The 16,781-nt window shown below is 35.2% G+C and overlaps 1 protein-coding gene across 1 annotated transcript; it reads right to left on the bottom strand.

The window, feature by feature from the left end:
* Positions 1 to 4,536: 4,536 nt before the first annotated feature.
* Positions 4,537 to 16,077, bottom strand: LOC134276932 (D-ribitol-5-phosphate cytidylyltransferase-like; the record flags this gene model as incomplete). Its single annotated transcript, XM_062759210.1, has 7 exons — positions 4,537 to 4,614; positions 4,750 to 4,959; positions 5,315 to 5,400; positions 5,509 to 5,554; positions 8,550 to 8,699; positions 8,982 to 9,082; positions 15,917 to 16,077. Coding segments are annotated over 7 exons (832 nt in total), but the record flags the coding sequence as incomplete, so codon positions are not given.
* Between the last annotated feature and the right edge of the window lie 704 nt (positions 16,078 to 16,781).

Genomic DNA, 16,781 nt, shown 5'->3' with positions numbered 1-16,781 from the left:
GTAATTCCTGTTCAAAAGTTATTTGCCAAGGTTAATTTTTTTGTTTAAGTGGTTCAAACTCTAGGGTCAAGGTCAAACATATTTATACCTGTTGACAGTTCACAATGAATACAATATGTCATGATAAGTATGAAAGCCCTAGCACCTACTGATCAAAATTTAGGCAGAGTTTAAAGTTTGGTATTTTTCTTGTAAAAATGTGTATCCCATGTCAAGCGATCAGAGGTAAAAATTAATGGTACCCAAATCAAAGGTCTTATTAAATTGTCACAAGAAATAAACCTATGAAATGTGGAAGCTATTTGTATAGCCCATCCCACTTAAAACTTATGGGCAAGCTAGCTAGGATTTAATTTCTGCAGACTTATAGACAGACATACTATAAACACAAGAAACAAAATATGTATAATAATTAGTCAAATGGAAAAAAAATATACTGTTTAACTGGAATAACAAAATACATTGTTATTTCAGGGACAGGAAGTGGGTAGGAAGATTGGAATCCCCCCATCCCCCCCCCCCATCTGGCATTTGCTTTGTTATTTAAACAAGACTATATACTGTAGCAAGTAAAAAATGACTCTTGACATCCTCTCCCTATAAACTTAGAAAACATTGACCTCACTATCATTGTTTTTTTATTTGTTTATTTGTTTTCATTTTTTTTCTCCTGCTTGTCACGAAATTCTGGGCTGGAATTTTTTGACTGAGATGTGAACCCCCCTCCCTACTCCCGAAAAAAATTCTGGATCCGCACCAGTATTGGCAGTAACTGAATGTCACATCGACAACGGGAGATAACTTCACAATATGAAATTCGTCTAGTGTGGCATGCGATGATCTTTCACCCTTTTTAAACTTTAACCTAATAGTTTGGGTGTATTTTACCCCCCACTATACACTTCTACTTACCGACTCCCTGTGTCTCAACTTCATGAAATATAAATCCAATTATAACTCAAAATGAATTAATCCAATGCACACCAGACTCAGCCATGTGCCATTTTGGCGAACCTTCGTCGATTCCATCACCTTATCAGATGAAGTGGGAATCGGCCGAGGTGTGCCAAATGGTGTTTAATCTATAAATATGATAATGGGTGACGCAACGTGATGTGATGTAGAAATTTACATGTTCACATGTACAGTACAAGAACAAATTTTAAATTAATTCATAACAAACGATATTAAATTTTAACAAACCTTTTCCATCTAGCGTATTCCAAAAAGTATGTGCTGTGTGATTGTGGTGTCGAAGGGGGGGGTTAGTAAATTTAAAAAGGTCCTATTATGAGCAAAACATATATCAAAATCTAATTTCAGACGCGGATCCAGAAATTTTTTCCGGGGGGGGGGGGTCCACCTCAGTCAAAAAAAAATCCTATCCCAGAAATTGACAATCAAAAAAAAAAAAAACCCTAAAGTAAATCTCACCCAAACGTCAAAAACCTATATTGTGGGGGGTGGGAGTAGTGGTGACTTCTATTGCCGCAAATGTTTAACTTTTCATACTTATTTTACACATATTCGTGTTTACCAGGGGGGGGATCTGCATTTTCCAAGGGGGTCCATTGTAACTTTTCCCTTGTTTTAGTATATACATTTTTTAACCTTGTAAATTCCAGGGGGCCCGGGGGGGGGGGGGGGGGTCCTGACCCCCCCCCCCCCCCCCCGACAGATCCGTGCATCAATTTACATCATTAATAAAATTCAGACTGGTATATAATGAATTAAACATGTATAAAATAAATATAAGAGGTTCTGAGTTATAGGTCACAGGGTCTGAGAATTTCATACTCAATTTGATGAATACATGTAAATTATAGAATTATTTTGACTATTTCTTTGGAAAGCCGCTTAATATGTAGGAGCGTGTATTTAGAGGCAAACACCTTAGTGCGGGTATTACTGTCTCATGACAGCATCTAGTTTGAATTAAATTCTGACACATGCGTAGTGGCAAAAATTAGTCAAATGCGTCATGTTGGTGGTCAGCTATAGGTACTATTTTTGAGTGAAAAACTAAGGAAAATTTTGTTAATCATTAAAACGCGCTTGCCATACAGACACTTTGCCATTAATATTATATGTCAAATGGATCTGCTTCTGCAAAAGGTGACCTGATTTGCAAATGACGTCGTAATAGGTGTGCTGACGCCGGGCTGCAGAAGTAAAATTTTAATTTGCATTCGTTTATTTCACATTAGTTGTCATGTAAACGCAATTTCATTCGCATTAATTTGATTCGAATTATTTATTTTCTCATTAATTTCCTGCAAATTAAATTCTCCTTGTTAACAGGGCATATATGTAAATATTAGATTTCTGTGGCCCCAAAAAAATATTAACAACCCAAGGAAGCTTTCAATAAAACACAACATTTTTTATATATTTTTTTTTAATAAACCCAATTTTTAAAAAATTTTCAAATTGGTTTGTCCCTTCAATTAAACTTTCCTATGCTATATGATAAATTTGATTAAAGTTGGCCAGGTGTGATAATTTTGTTGATAAGAAGTTGAAAATGTGAAAAATTTACAAATCACAGCTATGGAGATTCCGTTAAAGTAGAGGGTATGTGAAGATCTACTTGTAATTGTCATTTGAATTGGCTTATTTTAGTAATTATTTTATGCAAAATTTACTTTTGAACTATTATATTCATATTATGATATTTTTTTTCTTGTCTATCTCTTCCAGTTAGTTTTCTGCAATCTATTCAAAACACATGCAGATATTTTGCTGATTTTTTGTATGAGAAAATATGAAGGCCCTCTTTAAAAAAAATGTTTGCCCTATCCCACCAACTGACTAAAATGACTCCACTAATTTTTTTTTTTTACTTTCAGAAATAAATATTTACATTTCCAATGTCTTTGCCCGAGATAAAATTACAAATTGTAAATGCACTTTATTTCACCATCAATATATTGAAAAAAAAAAAGCAAGGGGCCCATGGGCCACATCGCTCACCTATTTGTTGTGTTTTTATTAAATTTCCTCCTTTAAAATTACACCCTGCCCCATATCATATTTTAAACATTTTGACATTAAACGTTTTGTGCACAACTTTTAATAATGATTTTCAAATTTTTCCTATATATATTTCTATGTAAAACTTTGATTCCCCATTGTAGCCCCACCCTTCCCCTGGGGGTCATGATTTGAACAATTTAGAATTTACACTACCCAAGGATGCTTCCACACAAGTTTCAGCTTTGGCCCAGTATATAAACATTTTTCCAATATATTTCTATGTAAAACTTTGCATTATATATGATTTGAACAAAATCATGCAATGCTTCCACAAGTTTCGTTTAATGGCCCAGTGGTTATATATGTGAACAAGATTTTCAAAAATTTTTCAAATATATTTTAAAAAACAGCTTTTCTGGCCAGTTTCAGTTTTCATAGATTTTTCCTATATTTCTATGTAAAACTTTGATTAATTGGTTTGCGGGGGTCATGATTTAAACAATTTAGAATCTACACTACCCCAGGATGCTATATATGTTTCAGCTTTTAGGCCCAGTGTTTTGAAATGAAGATTTTCAAAGATTTTTCCTATATATTTCTATGTAAAACTTTGATTCCCTATTCACCTTCCCCCGGGATGATTTGAACAATAATGGCTTCCACACAAGTTTCAGCTTTTCTGGCCCAGTGGTTCTTGAAAAAGATTTTCACGATTTTTTCCTAAATTTTCTATGTAAAATTTGATTCCCAATTGTGGCCCCGCCCTTCCCCTGGGGGTCATGATTTGAACAATTTAGATAGCTAAATAAATACAGCTTTTCTGTCCCAGTTTCTTGAGTTTTCAAAGATATTTCCTATATATTTCTATGTAAACTTTGAATTGTGGCCCCGCCCTTCCCCCGGGGGGTCAAGCACAATTTAGAATCCACACATATAAGGATGCTTCCTGAGGAAGTTTCAGCTTTTCTGGCCCAGTGGTTCTTGAGAAGAAGATTTTTTAATGACCCACCCTAATTTTGTGTTTTCTTGATTATCTCCCCTTGTGAGGGGACTTGGCCCTTTATTTTAACAAATGAATTTAAATTCCCCTTTACCCAAGAATGCTTTGTACCAAGTTTGGTCAAAATTGACCCAGTAGTTCGTGAGAAGAAGTCGAAAATGTGAAAAGTTTACAAACGGACAGACAGACGGACAGCTGAGGTTAGCACTGTTGCTACTGTGGAAGTAAAAACGTGCAGGTGGGACAAACAGCTAGACAGAAGCAGGGCTTGGAGCACGTGGATTGGCAGAATCAAAGCATGTAAATATAAGGAATAACTGTCAGATTTTTCAATTTCATGACGATGATCAATCGATTGGCTTGTGTGATAATTTTATGCATAAACGCCTTCGGCGATAGATTGAACACATCATGAAATAAAAAAAATAAGACAGTTATTCCTTAATTACTTTTTATTCAATATTAAATGTTCACTATAAATTAACTTAAAAATTAGAAAGCAAAAGAGTTTTTAAAATGATCAATTTATTGGCACTTTTAAACTGCACCAAAGAGATTTTTCATGTCACATACAGAACCTGTCCATTCATTCCCTGATCTTGGTTCTTAAGAAGCGACACAGTATTCCCTCTCTTAATCTTCATGATAAATCACCACAGACATAAACACGCAGTCCCCCGCCCCAATAATATTCTCATGTATTCAATAACACTACTATATAATTTTAACAGTACAACTGTTTTATTGTCTAGAAATGAACACTTGGAACAGACCACAATGTCAGAATCACAATCTTCTTTCTTTGTAAATTTAGGTCTTGAGTTATTACATTCAGAGTAATTTTCATGCTGATGTGACGTAATTTTGGTCATTGTTACTGAGATGTTATCAATCTTGGATGCTATGTCTGATTCCAATCTCTGAGGTGACACAAAAAAGACAAACCCAGAATCAGAGCAGCTTGGAGATTTTTCTGAGGACACCTGTAAAACAGAAAATAGATGTACATAAAATAAAACTGAAAACAACATGTCAATTTTAGGTCAAAGGCACATAATAAATGAACAAAAATAAGAATTAACATAATTATTACGCATTTATTTATTGTTTACATAAAATCATAAAGAAAGTACATGTACTTATATTAACATTTGCAAGATTTAATCCTTTAATCAGGATGTAAATATGTGTTGTCACGTGATCAAAATCTATCATAAAACCCTCATGGCTTTATTGGATTTGATCACATGACCAACCAATATTTACATCCTGATGAAGGTTTAAATCTTGACTCATTAATACCACTGTTTATAAAAAGGGAGATAACTACCAATTCACCTTTAGATTTCCTTCTGTGATGAAACTCATGATATTCTCTCTTTCATTTGTGAATCCCTCCTCAATGAAAATGGATGATAGATTTTCTGCAAGGGTAAATCAAATAAATCACTCTAACTAAGCAGGAAAAGCTTACTGAAATTGATATTTCACTCAGTAAATTTATTTATAATGTTCTGCAATCTGTGAAGTACCTCTTAATATCCCCTCTGCTGCAAATAAATCTTTTCTGTATGTTACCTGTAAGTAATAAAACAAGGGGAATAACCATGTGTTAAAATATTATTTTGGCAAAAAAAACATAAGTAGAGATAAAAAAAAATACAGCTATATATGTATATCAATTGATCCATAGGTCATGAGTAATGATTATTCTAATTTTGTATCACCTATATATAATTATTTATGCAAATTAATAAAAATGTCCCTCTGTTTGGTTGCCCTCTCCAAACCAACTGACTAAAATACTCAACTCAAAGTTCCAGAAAACATTTTTTTTTAATATATATTTCTGAAATTTTTGATCACATTAGCATATTTTGAATTATTTTAACATCCTATTCACAAGTGTTTTTGAATAATCTTTTTCCTACCTACCAACCCAATACTGTCCCATGTCCGGGGTCAGAAGAGGGCAAGCAAACATATTTTTTAAGATGGCCTCATCTAAGCTGATTCTGCAATAAATTACCTTCCACAGACTGTCTGGTCCCTCCACAAGTCTGACTCTGTAATAACTTACCTGCTACTGTGTTAGTGTATAAATTTTTGTACTATTCTGTAATAAATTACCTTCCACAGACTGTCTGGTCCCTCCACTGACTCTGTAATAAATTACCTTCCACAGGTCTGGTGACATTTGTGTAAATTACCTTCCACAGACTGCCTGGTATACACACCACTGGTCCCTCCACTGACTCTGTAATAAATCCTTACAAAGAGATCTGGTCCCTCCACTGACTCTTCATTAATAAAGGCTGATGACTGAAAAATTTAATAAAATTCATCTGTGTATTTGGAGGCCAAGTGAGACACAAAATAAAGTCATAAAACTATTTTCAATATATATTAATGCTAAACTATTTGGCTTGAATTTCATTCTATTTTCCATTTCTTTTTGTAAGAAAAACATGTTTACAGAAAATTTTTACTGTTAAGAATTAAAGCATTTTTATCATTCAATCTTACGAACAAATTATTTCTGTATGTGTTTTTTTTTAATTATATAACAAAGTAAATAAAGTGCCACGCCACAGCATGATACGCCCGTCAAAAAATTACACAAATATCTTTAACAGTTTAGAGTGCAAGAAAATCATGTCAACCTTGATTCTAAGATTTCCATGATTTTTCCATTTTTAAAAAAAAAATATTTCTTTATCCATCCCCTGTGCTGTAGGCATAATTATAACAAATATTACATAACTGATAGATTTCTATACTGTTTGTGTTAGATTTTGTCAAATGCCAGCCATCATAATAAACAATATCAAATTAGTCTTAACAACTTAATCTATGCCAAATTAATGTTGAAAAGAAAGGCTGGCCATCAAATGACATATGCTATAAACTGACCAGAAGTTCTTCTGTCTAATCCCCAAAGGATACAGATCAGGCAGCGCTTGATCAGATAGCCTTCCTACATTGAACTCATTAATTAATCTTTGACTGGATGCTTGTCTACTCATTACTCCCTAAATATTAATGGATCTGCACTTTTTATCCTAAAACACTTTTAAAACATATAAAAAACTCCATGATTTCTTTTTAGATTTAATGCCAGACAGGTTTTATATTTAATTCATATGGACAAGTAGGCATGCTGATTCAACCCCACCCCATAAATTAGTTTTTAATTAATTAATATTATATAATATCAGATTATTAGTTTATTATGCAGTATCAAATTAGTTTTAATTACTTTTCATCAAATTCATTTAAAACTTAGGCTAGCCAACAAGAGCTATTTTTAATCTAACAGCTAGGCTGGCTGTCCATTTGCCCAATACTCAAGGGAAATAGATAACACCAATGCTCTACAAGTTACCTCCTCACACTAAACTCATTAATTTCTCTCTAATTTGACATGCAACTTTCTGCTATCAAAATTCTTCTTGACCAGTGCTTGATAATTATGCCCATGGGACAAACTGAATTCCTCTCATTAACATTGAAATTTGTTTAAGATTGCTGTAAAGTATATGATGAAAAAAATTAGTTTTTACTTGATTTAATACTTTATAATAAGGATACAACTCTATTTTTTTACATTTTTAGGATTATGAAATTTAAAATTTAAAAAACTTAGTTTTTAAAAAAATTTCACTAAAATTAAAGGTCACAGTGACCTTGAAATAGGTCGCGACACACCTTCTACCTAAGATGTATACTTTTGCCAAGTTTGATAGCTCTAGGTCTAATAGTTTTCTAGTTATGAGCCGGACAGGATTTTTCCATATTTGGCCATAGCATCTTTATTAAAGGTCAGAGCGACCTACTTTTTGTGCGCGACACACCGTCTACCCAAGAAGTATCAGTTGACAAAGTTTGATAATCCTAGGCCTAATAGTATTGAAGTTATGAGCCGGACACGAATGGACAGACGGACAGACGGACGGACGGACGGACATGAAGCCTATAACATAATACGTCCCGTCTTAAGACGGGCATATAAAAAGCTATTTTTAGCAAATAGGTCACAGTCAAGGTCACATGATCATTGTCCTTGGTGTTGTTTGAAAGCACTTAACTAGTGGAGTTCGCATACCATATACAGAGTCTCTACCTCCTTGGTGTCAGTAGAAAGTACTTTATTAGTGGAGTATGCATACCAAATAGGAAGTCTCTATCTCCCAGGGTTCAAAAGTTCTGGCATAAGTTTGAAAAAGCTATTTTTAGCATAAAGGTCACAGTCAAGGTCACAAGGTCATAAACCTTGGTGTCAGTTGAAAGTGCTTAATTAGTGGAGTATGCATACCAAATATGAAGTCCCTATCTCTCACGGTTCAAAAGTTATGGCGAAGGTTAAAGTTGACAACAGACAGATAAACAGACAAACAGACAAACAGACAGACAGGATAAAAACAATATGCGCCCCAAATAAATTCGGGCATATAATAAAAACAAAACACAGTAATCTCGTAACTTTTTAAAATGTTATCAATAAGGTAAGTGTTTGCATAAAATCAGCCATAAAAGGTGAGATTGAATTTTGTTGAAAAGAGTTATACATCACCTTTTCATAAGCGGTGTTGATGATATTAAATTGGAATCCCTGGGGCATCTCACTGGCCAGGTATTTAGTTCTGTCTAGAGATTCTGACAGAAATCCCTCACTGTCCCTCGCTATCACTGTAGAGGTCAAAGGTCGGGTAATACCAGCGGCCTGTAGGAAAAACAAAGCATTTACAAAATTACTGATGTTGTTCAATTTGTCTTTTTTAACTCATTTAACAAAACAAAATTGCTGACTATTTCTTTAATCTCTTTTTTAATATATATAATCTAATTCATTCAAACACTTACATCATTTACGTTTAGTCTGATTATATTGCATTAGGTAGAAATTCTGTAAGAGAACAAGCATCAGTTCTATTTAAACTTAAAGATTTGATTGAAATCATTAAATAAATATTGTTAAACTCCACAGTACAATACTTAGACTAACACCATGCTGTTTGGCTGCAAAAGCCACATCCTTTATGACCGACTCCTCTGCTAGGACTCGTACAATGTCATGAATCAGGACTACAGCATCTCCTGTATACACTGAAATTAACATTCAATGTCATGAATCAGGACTACAACATCCCCTGTATACACTGAAATCAACATACAATGTCATGAATTAGGACTACAACATCCCCTGTATACACTGAAATCAACATACAATGTCATGAATTAGGACTGTAACATCCCCTGTATACACTGAAATCAACATACAATGTCATGAGTCATGGCTACAATATCCCATGTATACACTGAAATCAACATACAATGTCATGAATTAGGACTACAACATCCCCTGTATACACTGAAATCAACATACAATGTCATGAATTAGGACTGCAACATCCCCTGTATGCACTGAAATTAACATTCAATGTAATGAATCAGGACTACAACATCCCCTGTATACACTGAAATCAACATACAATGTCATGAGTCATGGCTACAACATCCCATGTATACACTGAAATCAACATACAATGTCATGAATCAGGAATGCAACATCCCCTGTATACACTGATATCAACATACAATGTCATGAATTAGGACTGCAACATCCCCTGTATGCACTGAAATCAACATACAATGTCATGAATCAGGACTACAACATCCCCTGTATACACTGAAATCAACTTACAATGTCATGAATCAGGATTACAACATCCCCTGTATACACTGATATCAACATACAATGTCATGAATTAGGACTACAACATCCCCTGTATACACTGAAATCAACTTACAATGTCATGAATCAGGACTACAACATCCCCTGTATACACTGATATCAACTTACAATGTCATGAATCAGGACAACAACATCCTCTGTATACACTGAAATCAACATACAATGTTATGAATCAGGACTACAACATCCCCTGTATACACTGAAATCAACATACAATGTCATGAATCAGGACTACAACATCCCCTGTATACATTGAAATCAACATACAGTGTCATGAATCAGGACTACAGCATCCCCTGTATACACTGAAATCAACATACAATGTCAAGAATCAGGACTACAACATCCCCTGTATACACTGAAATCAACATACAATGTCATGAATCAGGACTACAACATCCCCTGTATACATTGAAATCAACATACAATGTCATGAATCAGGACTACAGCATCCCCTGTATACACTGAAATCAACATACAATGTCAAGAATCAGGACTACAACATCCCCTGTATACACTGAAATCAACATACAATGTCATGAATTAGGACTACAACATCCCCTGTATACACTGAAATCAACATACAATGTCATGAATCAGGACTACAACATCCCCTGTATACACTGAAATCAACATACAATGTCATGGATCAGGACTACAACATCCCCTGTATACACTGAAATCAACAACACATACAATGTCATGAATCAGGACTACAACATCCCCTGTATACACTGAAATCAACATACAATGTCATGAATCAGGAGTACAACATCCCCTGTATACACTGAAATCAACATACAATGTTATGAATCAGGACTACATCATCCCCTGTATACACTGAAATCAACATACAATGTCATGAATCAGGACTACAACATCCCCTGTATACACTGATATCAACATACAATGTCATGGATCAGGACTACAACATCCCCTGTATACACTGAAATCAACAACACATACAATGTCAAGAATCAGGACTACAACATCCCCTGTATACACTGAAATCAACATACAATGTCATGAATCAGGACTACAACATCCCCTGTATACATTGAAATCAACATACAATGTCATGAATCAGGACTACAACATCCCCTGTATACACTGAAATCAACATACAATGTCATGGATCAGGACTACAACATCCCCTGTATACACTGAAATCAACAACACATACAATGTCATGAATCAGGACTACAACATCCCCTGTATACACTGAAATCAACATACAATGTCATGAATTAGGACTGTAACATCCCCTGTATACACTGAAATCAACATACAATGTCATGAATCAGGACTACAACATCCCCTGTATACACTGAAATCAACATACAATGTCATGAATCAGGACTACAACATCCCCTGTATACACTGAAATCAACATACAATGTCATGAATCAGGACTACAATGTCAACAATCAGGACTACAGCATCCCCTGTATACACTGAAATCAACATACAATGTTATGAATCAGGACTACATCATCCCCTGTATACACTGAAATCAACATACAATGTCATCAATCACGACTACAACATCCTCTGTATACACTGAAATCAACATACAATGTCATGAATCAGGACTACAGCATCCCCTGTATACACTGAAATCAACATACAATGTCAAGAATCAGGACTACAACATCCCCTGTATACACTGAAATCAACAACACATACAATGTCATGAATCAGGACTACAACATCCCCTGTATACACTGAAATCAACATACAATGTCATCAATCAGGACTACAATGTCAACAATCAGGACTACAACATCCCCTGTATATACTGAAATCAACATACAATGTCAAGAATCAGGACTACAACATCCCCTGTATACACTGAAATCAACATACAATGTCATGAATAAGGACTACAGCATCCCCTGTATACACTGAAATCAACATACAATGTTATGAATCAGGACTACATCATCCCCTGTATACACTGAAATCAACATACAATGTCAAGAATCAGGACTACAACATCCCCTGTATACACTGAAATCAATAACACATACAATGTCATGAATCAGGACTACAACATCCCCTGTATACACTGAAATCAACATCACATACAATGTCATGAATCAGGACTACAACATCCCCTGTATACACTGATATCAACATACAATGTCATGAATCAGGACTACAACATCCCCTGTACACACTGAAATTAACATACAATGTCATGAATCAGGACTACAACATCCCCTGTATACACTGAAACCAACATACAATGTCATGAATCAGGACTACAACATCCCCTGTATACACTGATATCAACTTACAATGTCATGAATCAGGACTACAACATCCCCTGTATACACTGAAATCAACATACAATGTCATGAATCAGGACTACAACATCCCCTGTATACACTGAAATCAACATACAATGACATGAATCAGGACTACAACATCCCCTGTATACACTGAAATCAACAACACATACAATGTCATCAATCAGGACTACAGCATCCCCTGTACACACTGAAATCAACATACAATGTCATGAATCAGGACTACAACATCCCCTGTATACACTGAAATCAACATACAATGTCAAGAATCAGGACTACAACATCCTCTGTATACACTGAAATCAACAACACATACAATGTCATCAATCAGGACTACAGCATCCCCTGTACACACTGAAATCAACATACAATGTCATGAATCAGGACTACAACATCCCCTGTATACACTGAAATCAACATACAATGTCATGAATCAGGACTACAATGTCAACAATCAGGACTACAGCATCCCCTGTATACACTGAAATCAACATACAATGTTATGAATCAGGACTACATCATCCCCTGTATACACTGAAATCAACATACAATGTTATGAATCAGGACTACATCATCCCCTGTATACACTGAAATCAACATACAATGTCATCAATCACGACTACAACATCCTCTGTATACACTGAAATCAACATACAATGTCATGAATCAGGACTACAGCATCCCCTGTATACACTGAAATCAACATACAATGTCAAGAATCAGGACTACAACATCCCCTGTATACACTGAAATCAACATACAATGTCATGAATCAGGACTACAATGTCAACAATCAGGACTACAACATCCCCTGTATACACTGAAATCAACATACAATGTCATGAATAAGGACTACAGCATCCCCTGTATACACTGAAATCAACATACAATGTCATGAATCAGGACTACAGCATCCCCTGTATACACTGAAATCAACATACAATGTCATGAATCAGGACTACAACATCCCCTGTACACACTGAAATCAACATACAATGTCATGAATCAGGACTACAACATCCCCTGTACACACTGAAACCAACATACAATGTCATTAATCAGGACTACAACATCCCCTGTATACACTGAAATCAACATCACATACAATGTCATGAATCAAGACTACAACATCCCCTGTATACACTGATATCAACATACAATGTCATGAATCAGGACTACAACATCCCCTGTATACACTGATATCAACAACACATACAATGTCATGAATCAGGACTACAACATCCCCTGTATACACTGAAATCAACATACAATGTCATGGATTAGGACTACATCATCCCCTGTATACACTGATATCAACATACAATGTCATGAATCAGGACTACAACATCCCCTGTATACACTGAAATCAACATCACATACAATGTCATGAATCAGGACTACAACATCCTTGTATACACTGATATCAACATACAATGTCATGAATCAGGACTACAACATCCCCTGTATACACTGAAATCAACATACAATGTCATGAATCAGGACTACAACATCCCCTGTATACACTGATATCAACATACAATGTCATGAATCAGGACTACAACATCCCCTGTATACACTGATATCAACATACAATGTCATGAATCAGGACCACAACATCCCCTGTATACACTGAAATCAACATACAATGTCATGAATCAGGACTACAACATCCCCTGTATACACTGAAATCAACAACACATACAATGTCATGAATCAGGACTACAACATAAACACTGAAATCAACATACAATGTCATGAATCAGGACTACAACATAAACACTGAAATCAACATACAATGTCATGAATCAGGACTACAACATCCCCTGTATACGCTAAAATCAACAATAATTTTAAAATCTCAGGAATGAGGACAAAAATCTTGTTGCAGAACTGGAGATCTCTCCTGGAGAAAATTTGGAATACTGTATACAGGGAAAATTCGCCCCCGTTTTATTTTCGCCCCTTTTGCCCTCTTCTTGAGTGGGCGAATTTAAACGGGGTGAATTCAAATTGCACAGCATAATTTCTTAAACAGAACTATGACTGGGCGAATTTAAAACTGGGCAAAATTGTTCGCAAGTACAAAAGGGCGAAAATAACACGGGGCAAAAATAACCCTGTATACAGTAATATAGCAGAGAGAGAGCTACAGACTATGGCATTGTAAAATCCTGCTTTATCTGTCCAAATTTTCTCCAGCAAAGAGTCAAGTTCTGCAGCAAGCTATGGACAAACTTTTATCAGAAAATTCATTTGAACTTTTGAATCTGGTGAGGTAAAAATATACAAGAGACCATGATGGACCGTAATGCTCACCTGAGTAACTTTGGCCCTGTTGTTTTTCACCTGATTTCCTCCTATATACCGGTAATACCTATTATTGCCCCATCCTAATCCCTGGGGGTCATAATTTGAACAATTTAGAATCTACACTACACCAAGATGCTTCCATTTAAGTTTCAGCTTTTCTGACCCTGTGGTTCTTGAGAAGAAGATATTTTAATGATCCCATCCTTTTTTTCCTTTTATTGATTATCTCCCCATGGAAGGGGGCTGGCCTTTCATTTAACAATTTAAGCTCACCTGGACCTAGAATGCTTTGTACCTTTTTTATTTAAAATTGGCCTAGTTGTTCTTGAAAAGAGGTTGAAAATGTGAAAGGTTTACAGAATGATGGATGGATGAAGGACAATGGGTGGTTTAAAGCTCATCTAAGCTTTCAGCTCAGATAAACTTAAGTCAGAGAAACTTGCCTGAGATGTAATAAACTATATAAAAAAAAACCAGAAGTCTCTGTCGAGACCGTAGCTCTACTGGTATGTACTTATCAAAAACCATTGCACTATTTTATGTATCTTTGTGTAGTCTATTTGTGTGCAAACTTATTTTGAAATCAAACTAAAACTGTAGAAGGAGTAGCGTTTTAAAGGAATTTCACAGAAAATTCTATTTTTAGTAACTATGGTAACACCGTTCATCGAAATCAAAAACCGATGCACTATTCTATGTATCTTAGTGTAGTCTACTTGTGTACCAAGTTATATTGAAATCAGACCAAAACTGTAGAAGGAGTAGCGTTTTAAAGGAATTTCACAGAGAATTCTATTTTTAGTAACCATGGCAACACCGTTCATAGAAATCAAAAACCGATGCACTATTCTATGTATGTTAGTGTAGTCTACTTGTGTGCCAAGTTATATTGAAATCAGACCAAAATTGAGGAAGGAGTAGCGTTTTAAAGGAATTTCACAGAGAATTCTATTTTTAGTAACCATGGCAACACTGTTCACCGAAATCAAAAACCGATGCACTATTCTATGTATCTAAGTGTAGTCTACTTGTGTGCCAAGTTATATTGAAATCAGACCAAAACTGTAGAAGGAGTAGCGTTTTAAAGGAATTTCACAGAGAATTCTATTTTTAGTAACCATGGCAACACCGTTCACCGAAATCAAAAGCCGATGCACTATTCTATGTATCTTAGTGTAGTCTACTTGTGTGCCAAGTTATATTGAAATCAGACCAAAATTGTAGAAGGAGTAGCGTTTTAAAGGAATTTCACAGATAATTCTATTTTTAGTAACCATGGCAACACCGTTCATCGAAATCAAAAACCGATGCACTATTCTATGTATCTTAGTGTAGTCTACTTGTGTGCCAAGTAATATTGAAATCAGACTAAAATTGTAGGAGGAGTAGCGTTTTTAAAAATTGTTTACAGACAGACTGACAGACAGACAGACAGACGGCCGGACGCATTACTATCGCATAAGCTCTTCTGGTCTCTGACCAGAAGAGCTAAAAAATCGAGCATCTTTGTTCATTTTCAAATATTTTTACAAGTGTTTCCTCAGTGTTTTATTACATACCCACCGTCTCTGAGGGCCTTGACCCCGTTATAAATAGATCTGTGTCGTGTCTTCGCCCCCGCTACCACCCTGACTCGAGTCAAGTTGTTCTTCTTTAATTGTTCCTCCACCCAGGGAATGTCTTCAGGGGAGACAACTACCACTACAGTGTGTACCCACGGGAATCTGTAAATAAAACAGGTATAACATGTAAACAATACCCACTACAGTGTGTACCAATGGGAATCTGTCCCACTATATATATAAAAAAGAAACAATGCCTTGAAACCTCACTCAGGTACAATGAAACATATTAGATGCATCATCCATGGGAGATTAAGAAGAACATGATTGAAAGAAATCGAATCCAAAAACTTGAACCTGGGACTCCGACACTGGGGTTATTTAAATGTTAGCTTCCAAAACTCTTGTGAGATAAACCTAAAAATAATCATTGATTTTTTGTGATATTAGATAAACTAGTGCTTAATTCTTGTACAACTATGACAACGGCACAAAGAGAAACATTAAAACAGTCAATGAACCAAAAGTCTGATCAATGGCCAAGTGACCTTAAGCTGGATTTGTTTTTACTTTAAAAAAATGTAAGTATGATATAATAATTTACATGAAATGCTGAAGCTTGTCTTTGTAGTCTTTAAAACATTCATATTTTTCTGCCAAAGGTTAAATTATTAATAAGAGAATGTTGTTGTTTGGGGGAGGGGGGGATTAACATTAGCTATAGTTCCATTTTCGATCATTTATTATAACTATTCTTGTCCATTATCAGTTTGGTGCACTGGGTCAGAAAAATGCCATTTGACCAAGATTTTTTTATTTCATTTTAGTAAAATCAAGGATTATTTCTAGAGATGTTTAGGTGAGGA

Source organism: Saccostrea cucullata, unplaced genomic scaffold, assembly GCF_032062105.1.
Source record: "Saccostrea cucullata isolate Sc308-1 unplaced genomic scaffold, CSIRO_AGI_Scuc_v1 ctg13182, whole genome shotgun sequence".
Lineage (NCBI taxonomy): Eukaryota > Metazoa > Mollusca > Bivalvia > Ostreida > Ostreidae > Saccostrea > Saccostrea cuccullata.
Note: the sequence above shows the minus strand (reverse complement) of the source record. Positions and strands in the feature narration are given on the sequence as shown.